Source organism: Sapajus apella, unplaced genomic scaffold, assembly GCF_009761245.1.
Source record: "Sapajus apella isolate SASKATOON/1434 unplaced genomic scaffold, GSC_monkey_1.0 scaffold35, whole genome shotgun sequence".
Lineage (NCBI taxonomy): Eukaryota > Metazoa > Chordata > Mammalia > Primates > Cebidae > Sapajus > Sapajus apella.
In genome coordinates this window covers 7,829,858-7,854,774 of record NW_022436975.1, presented here as the reverse complement: position 1 = coordinate 7,854,774, position 24,917 = coordinate 7,829,858, and the positions used below count along the sequence as shown (strand labels likewise).

General features: G+C 42.3%; 2 protein-coding genes across 13 annotated transcripts in view; one reads left to right on the top strand and one right to left on the bottom strand.

Annotated features, from left to right (window-relative positions):
• TGS1 (trimethylguanosine synthase 1) overlaps positions 1 to 14,655 on the bottom strand; it is a 56,196-nt gene extending 41,541 nt beyond the window's left edge. For 3 of the 4 annotated variants that reach the window (XM_032296104.1, XM_032296103.1, XM_032296105.1), the window contains exons 1-3: positions 14,338 to 14,655; positions 3,682 to 3,746; positions 93 to 268 (exon numbers count right to left, since the gene is read on the bottom strand). In XM_032296104.1, the coding sequence (XP_032151995.1) occupies positions 93 to 268; positions 3,682 to 3,746; positions 14,338 to 14,441 (345 nt within the window). In that variant the 5' untranslated portion in view covers positions 14,442 to 14,655. The remainder of the gene's footprint in view (positions 1 to 92; positions 269 to 3,681; positions 3,747 to 14,337) is intronic. The other variant, XM_032296106.1, reaches the window with a different exon arrangement.
• A 19-nt stretch (positions 14,656 to 14,674) lies between these two features.
• Positions 14,675 to 24,917, top strand: part of TMEM68 (transmembrane protein 68) — a 40,094-nt gene continuing 29,851 nt past the window's right edge. For 3 of the 9 annotated variants that reach the window (XM_032296113.1, XM_032296111.1, XM_032296112.1), the window contains exons 1-2: positions 14,707 to 14,838; positions 24,833 to 24,877. The gene's annotated coding sequence lies outside the window, so the exon portion shown is untranslated. Of the gene's footprint in view, positions 14,839 to 24,832; positions 24,878 to 24,917 lie in introns of all 9 variants that reach the window. The other 6 variants (XM_032296114.1, XM_032296109.1, XM_032296116.1 and 3 more) reach the window with 5 other exon arrangements.

Genomic DNA, 24,917 nt, shown 5'->3' with positions numbered 1-24,917 from the left:
TTGTGAATGCATTTAATCTGATAAAAGTAATTCTTTGCAATATTTTATTAAAAAAAAACAAACTAAGAGATAGAATAAAAGTTAATATTTACCTCAAAATTCTTATGTGCAGATATCCTACCAAACTGAAGTGGCAATCCCATACTTCTCATGAGTTCGGCCTCAGAATCAAGCTCATTTTCATCTAGGTCTATACCCTTGCTGTCATGTGATTCTGCAGTACCACAGGAATAACCACCTTCCTCCTCCTCTTCTGTTGCCTGGTCTCCTATAGACAGCATTTATTAGCTTAGTTTTTAGGAAAACTTAAGAGGCAGGTTTTCTTATTCTCATTTTAAAGAACCTAAGATGCAGAGTGACTGATTACAGGACATACCCAAAATAAAGGTATGCAAATGTTACATTTAAAAAATTTTTTAGAGATGGAGTCTCACAATACTGCCCAGGTTGGAATATAATGATTATTTACAGGTGTGATCATAATGCACTGAAAAGCTTTTAACTCCTGGGCTCATTCAGTCCTCTCGCCTCAGCCTCACAAGCAGCTAGGATTACAGTTGCACTCCACATTGCCTGGCCTACAAATGTTACCATTTTTAAAGGAAAAAAAAAGAAAACCCCCCACAACTGATGGTATGCTAGGCATGGTGGCTCACGTCTGTAATCCCAGCACTTCGGGAGGCTAAGGCAGGCAGATCACGTGAGGTCAGGAGTTTGAGACCAGCCTGTCTAACATGGTGAAACCCCGTCTCTACCAAATATACAAAAATTAGCTAGGCATGGTGGTGGGTGCCTGTAATCCCAGCTACTTGGGGGGCTGAGGCAGGAGAACTGCTTGAACCTGAGAGGTAGAAGCTGCAGTGAGCCAAGACTGTGCCACTGCAAAGCAGTCTGGGTGAGAGAGTGAAACCCCATCTCAAAAAAGGAAACAAACAAACAAAACCCAAAAACAAATCTAAAAACAAAACCAAATGATGGTAATATGGACTAGCAACAAAAAAAACCAATGAAGAATCAAGAGACAATTTCTCGTTGGGCTCTGCCTGCCACTACTCATCCAGCTGCCCGTTTAACTTACTCTTATTGAGCATCTGCTCTGTGTTGGGCATTATGCAAAAGACTGTGGGTGGAAAGGAGGGAGAATAGGGCCATGTAATGCTGCTCTGTGGAAAAAATACTTATATATTCATATTCCTTTTTTTTTCCAGAAGGAGTTTTGCTTTTGTTGCCCAGGCTGTAGTGCAATGGCGTGATCTTGGCTCACCGCAATCTCTGCCTCCCAGGTTCAAGTGATTCTCCTGTCTCAGCCTCCCAAATAGCTGGGATTATATAGGCATGTGCCACCACGTCTGGCTAATTTTGTATTTTTATTAGAGACGGGGTTTCTCCACGTTGGTTAGGCTGGTCTTGAACTCCCAACCTCAGGCAATCTGCCCACTTGGCCTCTCAAAGTGCTGGGATTACAGGCACGAGCCACGATGCCCGGCCATATGTTCACATTCTTTATCTGCAAAATTACTGAACAAAATCAGTGGATTTAAAAATCATGATTTGTAAAGTTACTTTAGGAGGTATTAACATGAGGGGTGAGGAGGCTGGGCACCGTGGCTTATGACTCTAATTCCAGCATTTTGGGAGGCTGCTTGAGGCCAGGAGTTTGAAACAAGCCTGAGAAACATAGTGAGGGCCCGTCTCTACAAAAATAAATAAATAAATAAGTTACCCTGGGGTGGTGGTGCCTGTCGTCCCCACTAGTTGGGAGGCTGAGGTGAGAAAAATGCTTACGTAATTGGCACCTGGGCAACAGAGCCAGACACTCGCTCTCTCCAAAAAAGAGAAAGGGTTGAAATCCACTGAACTGGAGGATTTTTTTTTCAAGCTCTCTGAGTCTAATTCTTTTTTTTTTTTTTTTTGAGACAGAGTTTCACTCATGTTACCCAGGCTGGAGTGCAATGGTGCGGTCTCGGCTCACCGCAACCTCCGCCTCCTGGGTTGAGGCAATTCTCCTGCCTCAGCCTCCTGAGTAGCTGGGATTACAGGCATGCACCACAATGCCCAGCTAATTTTTTGTATTTTTAGTAGAGACGGGGTTTCACCATGTTGACCAGGATGGTCTTGATCTCTTGACCTTGTGATCCACCCGCCTCGGCCTCCCAAAGTGCTGGGATTACAGGCTTGAGCCACCGCGCCTGGCCTTCTGAGTCTAATTCTTATAGAAAAACCATTTATTACAACAAAGTAAGTTTTATTTTATCCTAATTTGGTTATCTAATAGTAATTATGCCACTAATTGAACATATCTCATTCAAGTGCTCTATTAACTATTTAAAATGTGAGATAACAAAAATCATTTTACATATTAGCACACTCAATTAGCACTGGAGTACACTCCAGCTTGATGATCTCAGGCAACAGAACAGTAAATCTCACATAGCCAAAAGGAAGCTGATAAGAGAGAAATCTCACATGTACAAATTCTACCAAAAGAGGGAGAAAGACATCTTTCTAAATAATGAAGGGGAATGCACTCACTATTCCATTCAATAAATGAAACCTCAGGAGACAGCAACACGGGGAAAATTAGTAAGCTAAGCACGGGGAAAATTAGTAAGCTAAGTTTTACGTTTTCACAGTATGCATATTTTCTTATGCTCAGGGAACGTGGTGTTTATAGAAGCTTTATTTGTATAGCACTGCACTGAAACACAAACCAAACATTCTATCCAGTGATCAACCAAAGAAACAGTAATTTGTTCCATCCTGTGAGAGTTAAAGGATTTCCAAAGGTAACTATGACACTGTACTTGGGCTGACTTTGGCTTCTAACTCCATGCTATGATTTTCTCCATGTCTAGAAACACAAAAGGTCTATGTGGAAGGACAAATGCAGTAGGGAAGTTGGAGAGACCAAAGTGAGGCTCAATGTACACTATAAATTATATTTGTTATTTGGGAAAGTTAACCAACATGACAGTCTCTTTACTTCAGGCAAAAGACTATAGATGTTAACCTGGAATTTTTATCCTGTAGCATTTACCTACATAATACACTTCCGATGATGAAACCACATATTCTAAATTGGAGATGGTGTCTCATTCTGTTGCCCAGGCTGGAGTGCAGTGGTGCAATCTTGGCTCACTGAAAACTCTGCCTCCTGGGTTCAAGGGATTCTCTTGCCTCAGTCTCCTGAGTAGCTGGGATTACAGGTGCCAACTACCACACCTGGATAATTTTTGTATTTTTAGTAGAGACAGGATTTCACCATGTTAGCCAGGGTGGTCTTGTACTCCTGACCTCAAGTGATCTGCTTGCCTTGGCCTCCCAAAGTTCTGGGATTACAGGAATGCGTCACCATGCCCAGCCTGAAACCACATATTCTCTACTTTTCAAAGCTTCACATTCCAGGTTGCTCTTATCTAACGGGGGCTACTCGGGAAGGAACACTACACAGGGCAAAAGAGGGTACATTAAGTCACCACAGGAGCTATAGAAAAAGAAAAGATCTGCTTTCACAGACATTCCAGAACCATGTTATTAAAAAAATAAAAATTGTCTACGATTACAGAATTGGCATTTTTATTTTATGCTAAAAAATCATACAATATTTTAACATACATAAATTAACACAATATTATGACTAATTTCAGCAAAAAAGTGTTATATAACTGTATACTAGATTACCTGAATTGTTGCCACTGTCTCTGATGTAATAGCCTTTTAATCCCAAATTGTACAATTTTCGATCCCTGTGAAGCAGATTAAACAGTTCATATTGAAATGAATTAAGCCATACGTTTAGAGGGAAAGAAATCTCAAGCCATCATAGATTAAAAAGCTTACGAAACAGAAAAGCAATTTGTTAATACACTTTCCTCACCTATAATATAATGTAGAGGCAATTAATACAGTTCTCACAGAGCTGTTGTAACAACTGACAGTATATGTAAAATATTTAGCATAATGCCTAACACATTAGCATGTATTATAGCATTTATTACTATAACTACTAGTTATTAAAATTAAGGCCGGGCACAGTGGCTCACACCTGTAATCCCAGCACTTTGGGAGGCTGAGATCAAGAGGATGAGAACAGCTCGGCCAACATGATGAAACCCTGTCTCTACTAAGAACATAAAAATTAGCCAGGCATGGTGGCAGGTGCCTGTAAGCCCAGCTACATGAGAGGCTGAGGCAGGAGAATTGATTAAACCCAGGAGGCAGAGGTTGCAGGGAGCTGAGATCATGCCACTGCACTCCAGCCTGGGCAACAAGAGCAAAACTTTATCTCAAAAAAAAAAAAAAAAAAAAAAAAAGTCATTTCTCCTGGACATTGGGGGAATAATCTGAGATTCCGTATGAAACATAAACAATGAGCTGTTCTGTAAATTTTGTTGTGACTATAAAATAAAATAACAGTGGAAAGATTTAGCTTATATACATACAAATCAACATGCACACCCTAATCCATTTGCTAAAGACAAAGTATCCATTGTGAATAGTAGACATGGTCTGAGCATTACCAAAATAAACCTAATAGAACACTTAAAAAAAAGTGAGATTTTGCTTTTAATTTTTTTAAATTAAAAATTGTTTTCTATTTTTATTTTTAATAGAAATGAAGAAGGTTATTTAAAAACAAGGTGGGCTCAAGACATCATTTGATAGGAAGGCCAGAAAGAACTCTCAGGTATTGGGCCAAATTAGAAGTATTGTTATCAACCCATGGCATTTAAGTTTATATACACAGCAGACATAAAAATTTTAAAAGTGTTACATATGTGTGTGTGTATGTATACACACATAGACACGTTCATGTCCGTTTATAAAACACACATATAGACACTGCTTAACTCTCTTTACTAAGAGGACACAGGAGCAACAAGCACAATGAGCACCCAGGTTTTGGTTTCTAAATACTATTTTCCACTAAAGAAACCAAGCTGCGTTGGAGAAATGACAATTCCAGGTTGGAGCATGGACTGTAAAAGATAAACCTGGGTCATCTCATGCCAGAAGGTTAGGAAGCACTCAAAGAACACTAGAAATACCAAAAGGACATCGGAGCCACTTCAAAGAGTTTCCCACTGGCCAAATCAGAGACAATATGAGCACCAAATTAATGTTAACAATGGAATATAACCTGTGAGTAAACTAACAATCTAGATTCCATGTTAACATAAACAAATGAATATGGGGAGAAAAAGAAGGGAAAGCGTTCTTACAGAATGCTACCTAATAAATGCAGTAGGAGCGAAGGAGACAAGAACCACTACTTGGCATTTTCACAGAGGTAGCTGATTCAGGTAGAAGTTATCAATGAAGGCCAAGGCTTGTAGGTTTACTGGAAAATAGGATGCTAATTTAACACCGGAATATGCTCCCACAAAATACCGAATACAAAAGAAACCACTGTGACTTTATAGTAGAAAACCTGGCAACATCACCCATGGTGGTATACCATCTACAAAAAGTGCCTCCTGAGGCCACAACAGAGCTAGGCACAGCATCATTTGTGGCATTCCTGCTAAGGCATGACCTGACTATTCATGACGAAACATCAGATGGACCCAGGTTGTGCAAGGTCATCCTACAGAATGTAAGCATATGAAACTTAGAATGTGGCCTCTATAAGAGTAAGGGATTCTGGCCAGGCACAGTGGCTCACACCTGTAATCTCAACACTTTGGGAGGCCGAGGTGGGCAGATCGCTTGAGTCCAGTGAGACCATCTCTACAAAAATTAGCCAGGCATGGTAGCTAATTTTGAACTTAGAATGTAGCTTCTAATTTCTAAGTTTGAAGAATTTGTGTGGGCCAGGCACGGTGGCTCACACTTATAATCCCAGCAGTTTGGGAGGTGGAAGAGGAAGGACTGCTTGAGGCCAGGAGTTTGAAACCAGACGGAGCAAAATAACAGACCCCAGCTCTACAAAAAATAAAAAAAAATTAGCCAGGGGTAGTAGTGCACATCTATGGTTCTAGCTACATGGGAGGCTGAGCTGGGAGAATCACTTGAGCCCAGGAGGCTGAGGCTATAGTAAGCCACTACACTCCAGCCTGGGGAGCAGAGCGAGTCTCTGTCTCAAAAATAAATAAATAAATAAATAAAGACCATGCCAGGTATAGTGGCTCATGCCTATAATCCTAGCACTTTAGGGGGCTGAGATGGGTGAATCACTTGAGGCTAGAAATTTGAGACCAGTCTGGCACACATGGTGAAACCCTCTCTCTATTAAAAATACAAAAATTAGCTGGGTGTGGTGGTGTGCGCCTGTAGTCCCTACTTGGAAGGCTGAGGCATGAGAACTGCTTGAACCTGGGAGGCAGAGGTTACCACTGCACTCCAGCCTGGGCAACAGAGCAAGACTCTGTCTCAATAAAAAAGAGAAAAGAAAAGAATACATATGAAATTATTTGTAATGTAAACACACTTTTCAGTTCAAAAAGATTAAATTCAATGAAATTGAAAGATGGCAATCAAACAAGTGTTTTAAAAGTCATTTTGATTCAAATCCAATTGTGTATTATTTTCTGGAGGTACAAGCTGAGAAATCTTCTCAACTTTTTATATTTCATAACTTATATTTTCTCTCTCTTCTTTTTTAGAAAGAGGGCACTTCCAAAAAGTAGCATCGGTACCCAATCATACTGTGAGCCATGAATTCAGCATGTAGCCTTGGCTGCCACTGACTGCAAGGTGACTTTCCTTCTTTGGCCTGCATCTTCTACAAAGAGCCCAGTACTTTCTTCTAGTGAGCTTCTTGGTCCCACCACAGTGCTAGCCTGTAAGCCTTCTGGAGGATAGGCCCAACTTAACAGGCCTGGTCCTGAGAAAGTGGCAGAAAGACCTTTCTTCATGGGTGAGAGGTAAGTCAGATGTCCAAGGTTATTACTAGTATGTTCCAAAGCTACTGATGGCGGAAAGATCAGCAACAAAAGAATACCAGCTCTTAAATTTTTATGAAAACTGTTTCTTAAAACTTTCTGGGAGGCTGAGGCGGGTGGATCACGAGGTCAAGAGATCGAGACCATCCTGGTCAACATGGTGAAACCCTGTCTCTACTAAAAATACAAAAATTCAGTTGGGCATGGTGGCGTGTGCCTGTAATCCCAGCTACTCAGGAGGCTGAGGCAGGAGAATTGCCTGAACCCAGGAGGCGGAGGTTGCGGTGAGCCGAGATCGTGCCATTGCACTCCAGCCTGGGTAACAAGAGCGAAACTTCGTCTCAAAAAACAAACAAACAAACAAACAAAAAAAACCTTTCAAGTTTCTCCAAGAGCACTCATCAACAGGAATGAAGTATTTCTAATGCTTGGCATTTGAAGAATTTCCATTATACTTGCTAAGTATCCTCTATAAAGTAGTCTTTGAGTTTGATCAGTGTAACTTAATCCACAGAGCATAATGACTCTGGATGAACTGATGACCTAAAAAATAGAGACAGGATCTCTCGTAATTTCTGGACCTGGCACACGGAAGGACTAAATAAACCTTAACTGCTGACTTGAATTGTAGAGCAGGAGACCTAACCTGATTGTAGTATTCCCAACAAGATACCGCTCTCCTTAGAGTCCTGACTGACTAAGCAGCCACCTGAATGCTCATCCTCATATCGCTGAATACAGCAATCATCACTACAATGCCTAAGTCATCTTTCTACTACAGCACCTCACACTTGGGCAGCTGAAATAAAAGTTAGTAAAAGGTTCTTGGAAATCTCTGAAGTACAAGTAGCAATTCCTCTTTTGCAAAGAAACTGAATCAGCTTCATTTTCAAGTAGTAAAAGGGAAAGGAAGTCCTTTCTGAAAGTGTTCAAAGGGGATCACAGAACTATATGACTTGCCCGAGGCCACACAGGTGATTTTTGTAAAACCAGACAGATATGCTGTCTATAAGGTCACCACTCTTTTAAATTCTGGCTTGGGAATCTGTTGGGGGGAAAACACAACAAATAATTTTGTTGCATCATATGTGAAAGACTGGAGATCACCACCAGGCACTGTCACATGAGTATGATCAGAGGTGGGCTCTTAAGTTTCCAGAATCGTCCTCTATCTCCATGAATCTCTATTAATGCTAAAGTATGTTAACAGGACACCAGTGGTTCTAGTGACTTTAGACTACTTAAATACCTTGATGAGGGAGATTCAATAAACTCATGTTTTACGCCAACTGGTAGCTAATAGAAAGGCTCTCATGTCATACATGAATTCCAAGGCTGCCATTTACTGGCTATGTGATTTTTCTTAGGCCACTACAGACACTCTTTGAGATAGGGTCTCATTCTGTCACCCAGATTGGGTACAGTGGTATGATCATGGCTCACTGCAGCCTCGACCTCCCAAACTCAGGTGATCCTCCTACCTCAGCTTCCAGAATAGCTGGGACTACAGGGGTGCCCCACATGCCTGGATAATTTTCTCTATTTTTAGTAGAGATGGTGTTTTGCCATGTTGCCCAGACTGGTCTTCAACTCCTGGGCTCAAGTGATTTGCCCTTCTCAGCCTCCTGAAGTGCTTGGATTACAGGCGTGAGCCATCACACTCAGCCAAGACTCAATTTTTAACTTGAGTAAAGTGAAGATAACAAGACATACCTCAGGGGGCTGCTGAAAGGCTTAAACGAAAAAATTTTTTTTTAAAAGAAAAATTATTCTGACACTTGTTAAAATGGTAAAGAAAGGCTTTATTTAGGAGAATCATGATAGGAATCAACATAATGGTAGCCGGACATGGTGGCTCACACATGTAATCCCAGCATTTTGGGAGGCCAAAGCAGGTGGATCACTTGAGGTCAGGAGTTTGAGACCAGCCTGGCCAACAAGGTAAAACACCAACTCTACTGAAAATACAGAAATTAGCCGGGTATGGTGGTGCACTCTTGTGATGCCAGCTACTTAAGAGGCTGAGGCACGAGAATTGCTTGAACCCAGGAGGCAGAGGTTGCAGTGAGCCAAGATCATGCCACTGCATTCCAGCCTGGGCGACAGAGTGAGACTCTGTCTCAAAAAAGAAAAAAAAATAATGGCAACAGGAGAAGGGAATTCTGTTCAACTTCCAATACAGCAAAGACAGCTGCAGATAGCCAATGGGCAGAATGCAGGGGGCACGGTCAGCAGATGGAAAATTACTAAGAAGAGATATCCAGGTTGGGGGGATTATTGCTATACCAACAGGACTCTTGCTGAGGGCAGGCCAGAGTGATCAGATACTAAGGGTGGGAAGATCTTGCTAAACGGATTCTTGTTAAAACTAAGGTGTAGGCTGGGTGCAGTGGCTCACGCCTGTAATTCTAGCACTTTGGGAGGCTGAGGTGGGAAAAACTGCTTGTACCCACGAGTTCCAGACCAGCCTGGGCAACAAGGCAAGATCGTTATCTCCACAAAAAATAAAAAAAAAATCAAGCAGATGTGGTGATGCATACCTGTGGTCCCAGCTATTCAGGAGGCTAAGGTAAGGGGATTGCTTCAGCCAGGGAAGTTGAGGCTGCAGTGAGCCATGACTACACCACTGCACTCCAGCCTGGGTGACAAAGTGACACCCAATCTCAAAAACCCCCCCACCCTCCAAAAAAAACAACAAACAAACAAAACTAATGGACTTAGAAGGATTCTTGTTAAAATTGAGCCAGACAGGCTGAACACAAGTCCCAAATGACAAGGCCTAATCAAAAGGAGAGCTTGGAGGAACCTGTGTAAAGTTTGGTTAAAGAGAGTCTCTGTCAATACAAAATGTAAAACAATTAGTGGTGGCACTTAATAAGTCATCAATTGGCCGGGCGCGGTGGCTCAAGCCTGTAATCCCAGCACTTTGGGAGGCCGAGGCCGGTGGATCACGAGGTCAAGAGATCGAGACCATCCTGGTCAACATGGTGAAACCCCGTCTCTACCAAAAATACAAAAAATTAGCTGGGCATGGTGGTGCGTGCCTGTAATCCCACCTACTCAGGAGGCTGAGGCAGGAGAATTGCCTGAACCCAGGAGGCGGAGGTTGCGGTGAGCCGAGATCGCGCCCCTGCACTCCAGCCTGGGTAAAATGAGTGAAAATCCGCCTCTAAAAAAAAAAAAAAAAAAAAAGTCATCAATCAATCCAAGGGATTTTGTCAATGCTAGTGGATACTTTTTTTTTTTCCCCATCATCTGTGGTTTTCAATTATCTTAAGTTTTATGATCACACGTAATTTTTAAATTTGTGTTTATCTCCTCTGCTTTAATTCTTCTTTTAAGTTGGCAAAAGCACCATTCCCAATCACAAATACACAGCAGTTCTACAGTTTTGTTTCTGAATGGCTGTTTAAAGACAATCCTAAATTATAACTTACTTTGACTTAGACTGTAAAGAATTCAAGAGTGAAGTTTAATTGGTTACTATTTTAAAAGCATGTGACCTTATAGATCATCTATAAAATGTGTTGTGTTAAATAATTTTTGATATTACACATAAACCACACTAAAATGCCTTTCAATAAGTAAAAGGAACCATTTTAAATACAGCGAATTCTAATTAGGACTGGCATAGTTAAGGCCAAAAATATAAAGTAGCAATTGCTACCCATTTATCTTCAACCTTTGCCTTTAAGAGGCAAACGAACAAGAAACACTGGTGAATCTTGCTTGGTTCTGAGACTCTGAAGGAATTTCCCCCATATTTAAATATATTCACATAACCAGTTACATAAATCTAAATATAAAACCAATCTCCAGTAAGTTTTAAGATGGCACTCACCATCTGTGAAAAGTTTAATATTACTAACGAAGTCTAATCATATCTTTAGAAGGGGTAAACAGTGATAGCATTTACTAAATTGAAATTACTATTAAAATTCAAAAACTGAACGTATTCATTTAACCACAAGCCAGTCTCAGTTTTAAATCAGGACTGCCCAACAAAATATTCTGTCAGTCATTCATGATGTAAATTCTGGTGTCTGAGATCTAATAAAGTACGGTGCACATAAAAAATTCATGAGACATTTGTTTTGTAATAAATAAGGCAGTGGCCAATTATTACTCATGAGTAGCTTTTTTTGAGATAAGCTATCAGGTCTGCCCTTTCTCCCTTCTTCTTAATGCCGACAAAAATAATTTTTGTTCCAGGATGTACTTCTTGGGATTCTCCAAATACTCCATCAGTGTATCCTCGCCCCAGGTGATGCCTCTGTTCTTACTGGCCTCAGTGTAAAAGAATCCAGCCGCCCGACCTGTCTTCCACCCACAGACCACGGAGATGAGGCCCAGTCTTGTGCTTGCCTGCCTTTTCCAAGGTGTGGCCCTGGACACACTTCTCAACAAAAATCCTCTTGCCTTTCTCAACATCACCCATATTTAATTCTCTTTTCTCGTCGCTACCGCGACAAAGGTTACCGCTCAGAATCCGGATGTCCCACTCTGCTAGTGGATACTTTTTAGCCCTCATTTTGCTTGACATTTTAGCAGCTTTCCAGTGTTGATTACACCTTCACTGAAACACCCGGTGACAGTGTACTTGGGCTTGCCTTCTGTTTCCTAGTTAATCCACCTCTTCTTGTCTTTAAAAAATGTTGGAATTCTTCAAAGATGGATCCTACCCGGTAAATGAGTTCAATTACTGCCTAAGGCTAAATAGCTCAGGTTTTAAAAACTACCCTAGACTTCTCCAGCGCTCTAAATCAATATATTGAACTGCTTATATCATCTACCCTTGGTTATCTCACAGGTACCCCCAAATCAAAATGTACAAAAATCAAACTCATGATCTCTTCTCTGCTGACCCAAAATAAAACCCATGATTCTCCAGTGATTCCTACCTGAGTGAAAGGAGGCAGCAATTTAAGCTAGAAACCCCGGGAGATACCCTTGACCTAATGTTCTCCTTACCATCCTTTAATCTTTCCTTCATTCCCCCACTTCCAATTCAGTCCCCACCCCCAACAAGTTTTCTCCTATCTTTCCCCCTTTCTCCATTTCTGCCACCATCTATCCTAATCCAAGCCACTGTAATCTCTTGCTTAAACAATGGTCTTAAGTGATTCTCTTCCTCCAAATGATCCTCCACACTGCTGTCAGAGTAGTATTTTATTATTATTATTTTTTGAGACAGAGTCTTGCTCTGTCACCAGGCTGGAGTGCAGTGGCGTGATCTCAACTCAGTGCAACAAATTCTGCCTCCCGGTTCAAGTGATTTCCCTTCCTCAGCCTCCTTAACATCTGGGACTACAGGCACGCACCACTATGCCTGGCTAATTTTTTTTATTTTAGTAGAGATGGGGTTTGACCAGGTTGGCCAGGATGGTCTCCATCTCTGGACCTCGTGATCCGCCACCTCGGCTTCCAAAGCGTTGGGATTACATGCGTGAGCCATGGCACCCAGCTCAGAGTAGTATTTTAAGTATGCAAATCTGATCATGACATTCCCCAGCTTAATGTTTTCCTACAGTCAACAAAGTCCTGCCCTGCCCACCTTTATCTTCTTTCTTTCCTAGTCATTTCTTTTCTTTTCTTTTTTGAGACAGGGTCTTGATCTGTCATCCAGGCACAACTATGGCTAACTGCAGCCTGGATCTCCTGAGCTCCAGAGATCTTCCAGCCTAAGCCTCTGGAGTAGCTGGGACTACAAGCATGTGCCACCACAACTGGCTAATTATTTCAAAAAATTACAGTACAGATGAGGTGTTGCTATGTTGCCCAGGCTAGTCTCCAACTTCTGGGCTCAAGCAATCCTCCCTCCTTAGCCTCCCCAAATGCTGGGATTACAGGTGTGCACCACCGTGCCTTCCCTCCTAGCCATTTTGCTCAGTTTCACAGGCTTTCTCCATCCCTCAAGGCCTTTACTGAGTTCAGCCTGCAGAGAATGCTTCTTCCCACTGAAACTTACCCCAATCTATTTCCCTCAGACCTCTTTCCAAAAGCTACTTCCTCAAAGAAACCTCTGTGACACTTGGAGAAAGGTTACTTGTTTTCACAGCATCCTGTACTTCTCTCTCATAACACTTATAACTATAACCAACCAAGTAATCATGTAACCAGCTGTCTTAATATTCATCTTCTTTGCTGCAAGTAAACTCAATACATGTAAAGACAGACTGTCTTGTACTCCAGTGCCTACCAGTATATTTGATATACAGGAGCACAAAAAACATTTTCTGAATGATTGTATGATTACATGCATGCCGGACTAAAAAGGCAACAATACTTTTAACATTAAACTTAACATGTTTAACTTCTTTTTGTGTTTTCAAATTACTCGACAAAATTACATGAGAAAAATGAAATTTCTTGAAAGTTAAATCTGACTATATTAAATTATATTAAAAGTCTACCACATAAAATTCACTTCCACAGGATTTAACTGTAATAAAACAAGCATGTTAGATTAAATATACCCGTTTTAGAGATGAAAACAAAATTCAAGTGGCTTAAATCACGCATTTTTTTTTTTTTTTTTTTTTTTTACAGAGTCTTGCTCTGTAGCCCAGGCTGGAGTGCGGTGGCGGGATCTTGGCTCACTGCAGCCTCTGCCTCCCGGGCCGCGGTCAAATGATGCTCCTGGTTAAGCAATTCTCCTGCCTTAGCCTCCCGAGTAGCTGGGATTACAGGCGTGCACCACCATGCACAGCTAATTTTTGTATTTTTAGTAGAGACGGAATTTGACCATGTTGGAGGCTGGTCTTGAACTCCTGACCTAGTGATCTGCCCGCCTCTACCTCCCAAAGTGCTGAGATTACAGGCGTGAGCCACCGCGCCCGGCAATTCACCCATTTAATATAAAGAAAACAATTCCTAGAATTTGATTCTCTTGGCAGTATTTTTCCTGCATTCTAGCTATTTTCCATGCAGGGAAATTTTTATCTGAAACAAAGATTTCCCCAAAACAAAGATATCACAAAAACTGATGTAAATATAGCTAAGTCTTTTATTTCAAATAGTTTGAAGTTTTAATTATGTGCATTGGGCCTAAGCAGATTTTCAGGTTTTAAAAAAGATGTCAGCCAAAGCAAGCCACTCAACTTTAAACTTTCACTTTATGACATCATACCCACTAGAGATTTCATTTTACATGCCGCTTTCCCCCAATTTTTAAATGCCCTCTGGATTTACAAATGTCGGATGACATACAGCGCCTACCCCATTTTTTCATAGCAGCCTACCAAGTAGATGAAGCCCTTCACTTAAAAGTAACGGCAGTGGGCGACCACTCCGTCACGTCTGAGGGTTTTTTGTTTTTCTTAAAGATCGATGCCCTTGCGCACGGGTCAGATGCTCTGGCTGGTTTTAGGGATCAGTTACAACCACGTTTGCAACACCTACATTTCTGGTAATGACGGTGCTAGAAAACGAAGAGACCGTCGTGGCTACTTACTCTACAAATGCCCTGGAGCAAAGGCACAGGATCCTACATTCCTCCTCCCGGTCTTCAAGGAAGAGAAACATTTCCGCCACGTGGCTCCACTTCCCGCAGCACATTTTACCACTTTGGAGGCAGCTCCGCCGTATGCAGCCCGGGTCGCGCCTCCCGGGCCTCGGCTGGGCTCCTGGAGACCTAAAGGAGGCCTCACCAGCAAGCCCGAGATGAGGAGTTAGAACCAGCCCCGGACTGCTCGCGCAGAGAGCTAGCCTGGACGCCGCCGCCGCCGCCGCTGCCGGAAGTGGATCCGGGAGGCCACGGGAAGGGGCGGGACCACGGGCAGTGTCACCCACATCGCGGCCCGGACTGCAGCCTCCGCTTGTCCTCTTCCACACGGGTTGTTTAGGAGGGATCCGCCGCGCAAATCTGTCCGCCCCTTCGGCCGCTGAGCCCCCGAAGAGCTCCTGTCGCCGCTCTAGGGTAAAGGAGAGCTGCCCCTGCCCCCGCCTATCCGAGGTGCGTCGGTCCTCGCGCTCCTTCAGCCCGGCGTCGGGGCTCGCGGGGTTGGGGCAGGCGGAGGCCGCGCGCGTCCAGTCTCCCGGGAGCCGCCTCGGAATCCCGTCTCTGTGCAGCCAGGCTCGGTGTCCCGCCGGGCTCCGTCTTCCACCCGGGCGCCAGCGTGGCCGGGTCTGGAGATCCTCCCTCCTCTGGGTGAAACGAACCTGCTCTCCTCGCCCCTCTCCTCTCGCGCTCTGAAACCTTCAGTTCGGCGCGTTTCCTCCTAACGCTGCTGGTGGGGCGAGGCGTCTTCAGCCTCACTAAAGGCCTCTAGGCTTGCCCGGTGGCTTCGCTGGTTCCGGGACCCACTTCGAGCCTCCGGTGTAAAAGCCGAGGGGAAGTGTGCGGTGATCCGGAAAATGTAGGGAGAAGGCCGTGTGGGTAGAGCGTTCGCATCCAGACCGATCAGGCTTGGAATCCTGGTCCTACCCGTGTGACCAGGGCAGGCTACACCTTTCTGAGCCTCACTTTGATCATCTGTGAAATGGGGATGATAAATAGTAACTACTACGTGAGCATGCAGGGAGGACTAAACGAAACAATGTATATCACACCTTTTCTTTGTGCTGTTTATAGTTTGAGTCGGTTTGGACCTTGTAGGCACCAAGCCCTGTCTCCGTCCCTGGGGTTTGCAGCCGGTAAAACAGGTCTCTGCCTTGAAGTTGCTAATTAATAAGAAAAATACGTTCATGTGCACATAAATAGGATGGAGAAAATGGGAACAGCAGCACTGCTGGCTCTGAGAAAAGCAATTGGTATTTGGCATGTGGTATTCATGGACGCTGCACGGGCAGGTTCTTCAAAGAGACAAGTTCAGACTTGAAAGTTGTAGCGCTTAGGACGTCGTTTGTGCTACGAAATGTCAAATTAGTATTGGTACTTCTTTAGAACTATATAAAAACTGAGCTAAAATTCAGAGATTTTGAATGGTCACTAGTACTTTGGCCACGTTTATTAGTTAGTTTTTCAAATGTTTATTCATACCTCCTTACTGCTGCCCTGCTGTGAGGTCAGAGATAGGCTGATTTTGGTGATTCAAGAAGGTAACAGTGCTGCACAGTTACGGATATACCGGCATAGATGTGCAGCATTACTGGGATGAGTAGCTGGCTTACGATAATAAAGGTAGAACAGTAATTATGAAATAGAATGGAAGATTTTAGCTAGAAGTTGGGCATTCTAGGATTGAAAAAAAAGTCTTGAAGGGTAATTTGTGTCAGAACCTCGAGTTTAAAGCTTGAAATCAAAAAGGTATTAAAGCTAAAAGGATTAGATTTACCAGCTATCTTGACAATATTAAACTGCAGCTTTATTCATGATTTGAATTAGAAGGCTTATTCAGTAAAACTGAGTGCTGTGCCCCTATTAAACCATTATTAAATATGCAGAAAGGAAACAGGAAAACTTGTATTTCCCAGACTATATCTTTTAGTTGGCATTTTCAGAGTGTTCTCAATGTGGCTTATATACTAAAAGTAAAATGGAAAAGCCCTGGTAATAGGTGTTCAAAATAGATATACTTTCTTTCTTAAATTTATTATTACTATTTGAGACAGGGTCTTGCTCTGTCACCCAGGCTGGAGTGTAGTGGCGTGATCTTGGTTCACAGCAACCTCTACCTCCTGGGCTCAAGAAATCCTCCCACCTCAGCCTCCAGAGTAACTGGGGCTGCAGGCATGCCACCATGCCCAGCTAATTGTGTGTGTGTGTGTGCATGTGTTGTGTAGAGACAAAGTTTTGCCCTGTTGCCCAGACTGGTCTTGAATCCTTGGGCTCAACTGATTTGCCTGCCTCAGCCTCCCAAAGTGTTAGGATTATAGGCATGAGCCACTGAGTCCAGCCTAAAATAGATATAGTTTTTTAAGGTTTTATTGAAAACCAAAAGTTCTCTGTTCTGATTTATTAGTTTTTGAAATACTCTGATTTTAAACGTCTATAAGGTCCGTCCATTATCCTCACCATCAGTGTCAATATGATGATATTTGAGCTTGTCAAGTTTCTTTTTTTTTTGAGACGGCGTTTCACTCTTGTTGCCCAGGCTGGAGTGTAGTGGCGTGATCTCGGCTCACTGCAACCTCTGCCTCCCAGGCTCAAGTGATTCTTCTGCCTCAGCCTCCCGAGTAGCTGAGATTACAGACATGAGCCACAAACCCGACTAATTTTGAATTTTTAGTAGAGACAGGGTTTCTCCATGTTAGGCTGATCTTGAACTCCCGACCTCAGATAATCTGTCTGTCTCGGCCCCCCGAAGTGCTGGGATTACAGGCATGAGACACTGCTCCTGGCCTTCTCTACTTGTTTTTACAAAACTTACATGATTTCCAGGTGGGGAAATTAAGATACTTCATATGTGATGCATAAGACTGTTTATTTTAGATTTGTAGAGGCAGCGGGCTATAGAAAATAACCTGGAATTTTGGTAACTGAAATACTATATTTCCCCCAAAATGCCTTCTAATACATATAATACATAAGGCTTATTTTTTCCCTCTGACACAGGGTCTTGCTCTGTTCCCCAGGCTGGAGTACAGTGGTGTGATCATCATAGCTCACTGTAGCCTTGACTTCTCCAGCTCAAGCAGTCTTCCTGCCTTGGCTTCTCAAGTAGCTGCAACTACAGGAAGGTGCCACCATACCTGGCGAAGTTTTAATTTTTTTGGTAGAGACAGTGTCTCCCTATGTTGTCCGCAGGCTAGCCTCAAGCTCCTGAACTCAAGCAGTCCTTCCTTCTGTCTTGGCCTCGAAACCTGTTGGGATTACGGGCATGAGCCACCGCATTCAGCCCATGTCATTTTTCTTGGATTAAAATAGAGTGATAAGGAGTCAGTTACATCCCAAAATAAATTGAGGGGGGAAGAGAAGGGCCAGGCAAAAGTATAGGGTAGACAGAAATTGCAATCTTAATATTTTCAGTCTTTCTGTCAAGAGAGAAAAAGAGAGATAAAGAAAGTGTAATGGAAAGCAGACTAGGAGGTAAGAGGACTAGATTTTAATTTTAGCTCTTGGCTTTTACTGAATTAATGTAGTAACTTTGAACAAATCAACTTGACTTTCTGTGTTTAGTTTTTTTGTTATCTGTACAATTAAGGAGTTGCATTCATTGAGATTTAAAGATACTTTGTCAAACTGTCAAAAGTAAGTGCTGTATTTTATCCACTGAAAAGCATTTTATTCAAATTCCTGTGGTAGTTCTCTAGTATCAGGTTTTAGGATGCTGTCTTGATGCACATTTTTGTTAAAGATTTAGATGAAGCTGAGAATGGTGGCTCATGCCTGTAATCCAAGCACTTTGGGAGGCAAAGGCCAGTTGATCACTTGAGGCCAGGAGTTGACAAGCCTGGCCAACATGGTAGAACCCCATCTCTAATAAAAATTCAAAAATTAGCTGGGTGCAGTGGTGCTTGCCTGTAGTCCCAGCTACTTGGGGAGACTGAGGTATGAGAATTGCTTGAATCTGGGAGGTGGAGGTTGCAGTGAGCTGAAATTGAGCCACTGCAGTCTAGCCTGGGTGACAGAGTGAGACTCTGTCTCAAAAAAAAGAAAAAAATTTAGACAAACACAGTTCATATGTATTTTTAGCCAGCATTTTTTAGGTGCCTACTCTGTGGCAGGAAGTATTCTAAGTGTTTTACATATGTTTTCGCAGATACTACCTATTTTATTTACTGATATATTTAGAATAGTGTCTGGCACAAACTTTTTAGGGCCATCCACCTATACACTCTATCCTGTCCCCTTTGGCCTAGTCAAGGACAGAGCTCTAACAATTAGCTCCTTTCCTACATCATCCATTTCTCACTCTCCCATTGACAAATTATCATTGACATTGAACATGGCTGTATTTTCTCCTACCTTTTTTTTTTTTTTTTTTTGAGACAGAGTCTCACTCTGTCCCCAAGGTTGGAGTGCACTGGCAGAATCTCTGCTTACATAACCTCTGCCTGCTGGGTTCAAGCAATTCTGTTGCCTCAGCCTCCCGAGTAGCTGAGACTACAGGTGTGCACCACCATGCCTGGCTAATTTTTGTATTTTTTTTTTTTTTTTTTTGAGACGGAGTTTCACTCTTGTTACCCAGGCTGGAGTGCAATGGCGTGATCTCGGCTCACCGCAACCTCCGCCTCCTGGGTTCAGGCAATTCTCCTGCCTCAGCCTCCTGAGTAGCTGGGATTACAGGCATGCGCCACCATGCCCAGCTGATTTTTTGTATTTTTAGTAGAGACGGGGTTTCACCATGTTGACCAGGATGGTCTCGATCTCTTGACCTCGTGATCCACCCGCCTGGGCCTCCCAAAGTACTGGGATTACAGGCGTGAGCCACCGCGCCCGGCCTTAATTTTTGTATTTTTAGTAGAGACAGGGCTTTACCATGTTGGCCAGGCTGGTCTTGAACTCCTGACCTGAAGTGATCGAGCCGCCTTGGCCTCCCAGATTGCTAAGATTACAAATGTGAGCCACCATGCCCAGCCTTTTTTTTTTTTTAAAGACAGAGTCTCTCGCTCTGTCTCTGAAGCTGGAGTGCAGTGGCTCAGTTTCGGCTCACTGTAGCCTCTACCTCCCAGCTCAAGTGATCCTCCCCCTTCAGCCTCCTGAGTAGCTGGGACCACTGGTGCATGCCACCATGCCCAGCTAATTTTTAATTTTTATTTTATTTTAATTTTTTGAGTGGAGTCTCACTCTGTCATCCAGGCTGAAATGCAGTGGTGTGATCTGGGCTCACGGCAATCTCCGCCTCCTGGGTTCAAGCCATTCTCATGCCTCAGCCTCCCGAATAGCTGGGATTACAGGCATAAACCACCACGCCTGGCTAATTTTTGCATTTTTAGTAGAGGTGGGGGTTTCACCATGTTGCCCAGGCTGGTCTCGAACTCCTGGCCTGAAGTGATCTGCCAGCTTTGGCCTCCCAAGGTGTTGGGATTACAGGTGTGAGCCACTGCATCTGGCCTAAGTTTTTTTTTTAAGAGACGAGGTTTTACTATATTGCCTGGCTGGTCTTGAACTTTTAGGTTCAAAGGATCCTCCTGCCTCAGTCTCCCAAAATGCTGAGATTACAAATGTGAGCTACCATATCTGGCCTCTATCTTAAAGCAGCAGCAGCAGCAATAACAAGAAACTACTCATCTGTGTTCTCTTCTAGGTACCCACCTGTTTCTTTCCTCCTTTGTGAGTTGTTGATATATTTGCTGTTTCTAATTCATTTCTTCCCATTCATCCTTGAATTTCAAGGGTAAAGGGGAGCTGCTCCTGTCTTCTCTTGTCCAAAGTATATTTTTCCCCACTATACCAAAACAGCTCTTATCAGCATCTGCCAGTGTCCTCTGTGTTGTAAAATCCAGTGATCAATTATTCTTTCTTTCTTTTTTTTTTTTTTAAAGCTGCCTCCTACAGGAAGGAAACGATCTTCTCTTACCTTGCTAGGTCTGTCAGCAGCATTTAAAATAGCAGAATATGCCTTCCTTCTTGAAGCTCTTTCTTACTTCGCTGATACTATTCCTGGAAGGAGGAAGCTGGCTTGTCATTGACTTTCCAAATTCTAAAATGTTGGGTGTCTCAAGACTCAGTCCTGGAAATTCTTGAGATGGAGTTTCCCTCTTGTTGCCCAGGCTGGAGTGCAATGGTGGCGTGATCTCAGCTCACTGCAACCTCTGCCCCCCAGGTTCAAGTGATTCTCCTGCCTCAGCCTCCTGAGTAGCTGGGTTTACAGGCATGCACCACCACGCCTGGCAATTTTTGTATTTTGAATAGAGACGGGGTTTCACCATGTTGGTCAGGCTGGTCTCAAACTCCCGACCTCAGGTGATCTGCCCGCCCTCAGCCTTCCAAAGTGCTGGGATTACAAGTGTGAGCCATCACACCTAGCCGGAAATTCTTTTCTACTCTATGGTCGTTCCCTGAAGGGATCATCTTTAATTCCATGTTTAAATATTGTCTACATGCTACCAATTCCTAGATTTATATCAAGCCATCCACTTATACACTGTATCCTACTCCTGACCTTCCTGCTAAACTGCTGATGTCCTGCTGCCTACTTAATGTCTTCACTTGGATGTCCAGTAAACATCTTAAACTTACATGCTTAAAATGGAATCCTGATCTCCATCCCACCCTGAAACCTGTTCTTCCTGCAACTTCATTTTTTTCACAAGCCAGCCCAAAAAAACGTTTTTTTCCAAGTGCAGTTTGTAGAGATGTGGAAAATAGTAGCACATTTTTAGCTGAATGAGTTAGCATGATAGAGCTACCAAAAAAGCTGCTGTGATTCTATGAATGATAGTGAAAGCAAACATGTAAGGTATTGTTCTACGCTCTTTACACAGATTAGCCCATTTAATCACAGTAATCTTATGAGGTAGATAGGATTATTATCCTAGTTTTACAAATTTTTAGCAAACCAAGGCACAGGTTTTGCTGGTGTTCTCACTGTCAGATAACTGGAGTTCTCAGTATCAGATAACTGGAGTCAGCAACACAGAGTGGTCTTGTGTGCTGAAAGGTTAAGAAACCAGGGTCTGAGAAGTGGTTGAAAGAATTAAGGATTCTGACTGAAGAAGGAATTTTGTGGCTCATAGCAGCTATTTTTAAACTTACATTATTTTTTAATGGAAGAGGGTCTATGGTGCAGAACTCCGTCCAGTAGGGAAAAGTTACAGGGAAGTAAGTATAAGGAAGACCTTTTTAGCAGTTCTGGTGGATGGTTGTGAAGAGTGAATGGGACACCTTTTGAGTTTCTGTTCTGAGAGGGTTTAAATCAAAATCAAGTTTGAATGACCACTTGTGTCCAAGGTTTTTATGTACAGCAGTGTTAGGGGACTACTAGGTCCCACAAAGCTTTCCATGTAGCCCACTCACTGGATCGCTGTCTGTACTGTGCCCCTTTTCTTGTTACTGTGTTCCTTAAGTATGTATAATCAGTCAGAATGTAGATTAAGAGGATAAGAGGTATAATTCTAGTACCAGTTTGTCTGGGAAGGTCTGAAACAAAGTTGTTTTTTTTTTTTTTTTTTTTTTGAGACGGAGTTTCGCTCTTGTTACCCAGGCTGGAGTGCAATGGCACGATCTCGGCTCACCGCAACCTCCGCCTCCTGGGTTCAGGCAATTCTCCTGCCTCAGCCTCCTGAGTAGCTGGGACTACAGGCACGTGCCACCATGCCCAGCTAATTTTTGTATTTTTAGTAGAGGCGAGGTTTCACCTTGTTGACCAGGATGGTCTTGATCTCTTGACCTCGTGATCCACCCGCCTCGGCCTCCCAAAGTGCTGGGATTACAGGCTTGAGCCACCGCGCCCGGCCGAAGCAAAGTTTTTAAATCACAGAATTTGGCTTGGTGCTGTGGCTCACAACTGTAATCCCATCACTTTGGGAGGCCGAGGCAGGCAGATGACATGAGGCTGGGAGTTAGAGACCAGTCCGGCCAACATGGTGAAACCCCGTCTGTACTAAAAATATAAAAATTAGCCAGGTGTGGTGGTACACGTCTGTAATCCCAGCTACTTGGGAGGCTGAGACACAAGGATCGCTTGAACCCAGGAGGTGGAGGTTACAATGAGCCACAATACTATAGTCTAGGTGACAGAATAAGCCTCTGTCTCAAAAAAAAAAAAAAAAAAATCCCAGGATTTTACTATTCAGATAAATTTTATTAACCAGTTAGGGTCAGATCATAAAAATGCTGATTCGAGGAAAAGCTGCTTTTAACATATAGGAGGGTTATATATTTTGTTAATTTTTTATTTTATTTTATTTTATTTATTTATTTATTTATTTTTTTTTTTTTTTTGAGTTTTGCTCTTGTTACCCAGGCTGGGGTGGAATGGCGCCGTCTCGGTTGACCGCAACCTCCGCCTCCTGGGTTCAGGCAATTCTCCTGCCTCAGCCTCCTGAGTAGCTGGGATTACAGGCACGTGCCACCATGCCCAGCTAATTTTTTTGTATTTTTAGTAGAGACGGGGTTTCACCTTGTTGACCAGGATGGTCTCGATCTCTTGACTTCGTGATCCACCCGCCTCGGCCTCCCAAAGTGCTGGGATTACAGGCTTGAGCCACCGCGCCCGGCTATATTTTGTTAATTTATTAACAATATTTAAAAGCTTTTTAAGTTGAGATATAATTAACCATAATATTCACTATTTAAGTGTACAGTTCAGTGGTTTTTAGTGTATTTGCATTTTCATTATCCCAAAGATACCTCTGTTTTTCCCATTAACAGTCACTCTTCATTCTCCTCTCCCAGCCCTGACAACCACTTAATTTTTCTGTCTCTATGGATTAGTCTGCTCTGAGTGTTTAATATAAATGGAATCATACAGTATGTGGCTTTTGTGTCTGGCTTTTCTTACTCAGTGCAGTGTTTACAAGGTTCATCCATGCTGTAGCAGCAACCAGTACTTCATTCTTTCTAAGGTTGGATAGCATCCTATTATATGTATATGCCACATTTTGTGCATCCACTCAGTTGTTTCCAGTCTTTGGCTATTATGAATAATGCTGCCGTGAACATTTGTGTACAGATTTTTGTGTGAATATATATTTTCAATCGTTTTGTGGGTGTGGAATTGCACAGTCATATGGTAACTCTATGTTTAGCTTTTTGAGGAATTGCCACAGCATTTTACATTCCCATGAGTAGTATATGAAATTCTAAATTCTCTACATCATCATCAAATACTTGCTATTTTTCAATTTTGGCTATTTTCTGTAGCTATTCTAGTGGGAAAAGCTCTCATTTTATAAAGCATTAAATTTTGGCTGGGCGCAATAGCTCACGCCTGTAATCCCAGCACTTCGAGAGGCCAAGGTGGGTAGATCACCTGAGGTCAGGAGTTCAAGACCAGCCCGAACAACACAGCTAAACTCCTTCTCTATTAAAAATACAAAAAAAAAAAAAAAAAAAAAAAATTAGCCAGGTGTGGTGGTGCGCACCCTGTAGTCCCAGCTACTTGAGAGTCTGAGGCAGGGGAATCACATGAATACAGGAGGCAGAGGTTACAGTGAGTGAGATTATGCTATTGCACTCCAGTCTGGGCGACAGAGTGAGACTCCATCTGAAAAATAAAAAATAAATAAATAAAAAGTATTAAAATTTACTATGTTTCATTTTAAATGATCAAACATGGGTAAATTACATTGATTTGACTTTTTAGATGGATTGATTAAAATATGATGCCAATCAAGCCCAAGTTGTGGGGTCCACGTTTGCTGTAATATAGGTAATATACCTATATTATATACCTATAATATAGGTAATAGGTAATATCTCCTATTACCATAACAGGCCCAGATTTCTCACAAGTAAATGCTATTGGTTACAAGGAAGTTAGATGAAATGTTTCATCCCTGGGAGAACAAGTCAGTGTTTGCCCTCCTAATAAGCCAGTTAGCAAGATAATCTTAGAATAAAAACAATAAGTTTTCCTTATATGTACATCTCTTCCTCTCCTTTCATCCTTTGCTTTCATTTATTCATTTTTTGCCTCAGCTACAAAGGACTTGAGATAATTTTCATTAAGATTATGTAGTACAGAATAATGATAAAATAGCTCTAAGGGCAGAATTAGAGTCAAAGAAAGTATGGAGAAGGGAAATCTTTTGTAGGAAAATATTATCATAGGGCTAATATAATTGTATAATTGAATATTATGTTTCACCTTTAGCTTATCTGGCAAAGTTACTAAAAAGAATCCTAGTCAGTTACACATCTTCATACTTTTTCTCCTAAGAACCAAAGCTTTTTAAGATGGGGCTTTATGTAGTGGCACTAAACAGTGTAGGGTTGTCCTCAATAAAGCAATGGTAGCGTGCATATACTTTTTAATTGTAATATACCAGTATAGGGCTATAATTATATTTCTCAAACATTTATGAATATTTCTTGTTGTTTATTCTAACTCTAGGTATTAATGATTATCTTTATTTTTCTTAGTCATTTATTTCTTACATTTGTTTACTGTGCTTTCCAGAATACAGACATTGAAGTTTGGGACTAGGTATTCATCTAACTTCCGGTAAGTCAAATGACTGTTTTAGAGAGTGAATTCGTAAAAT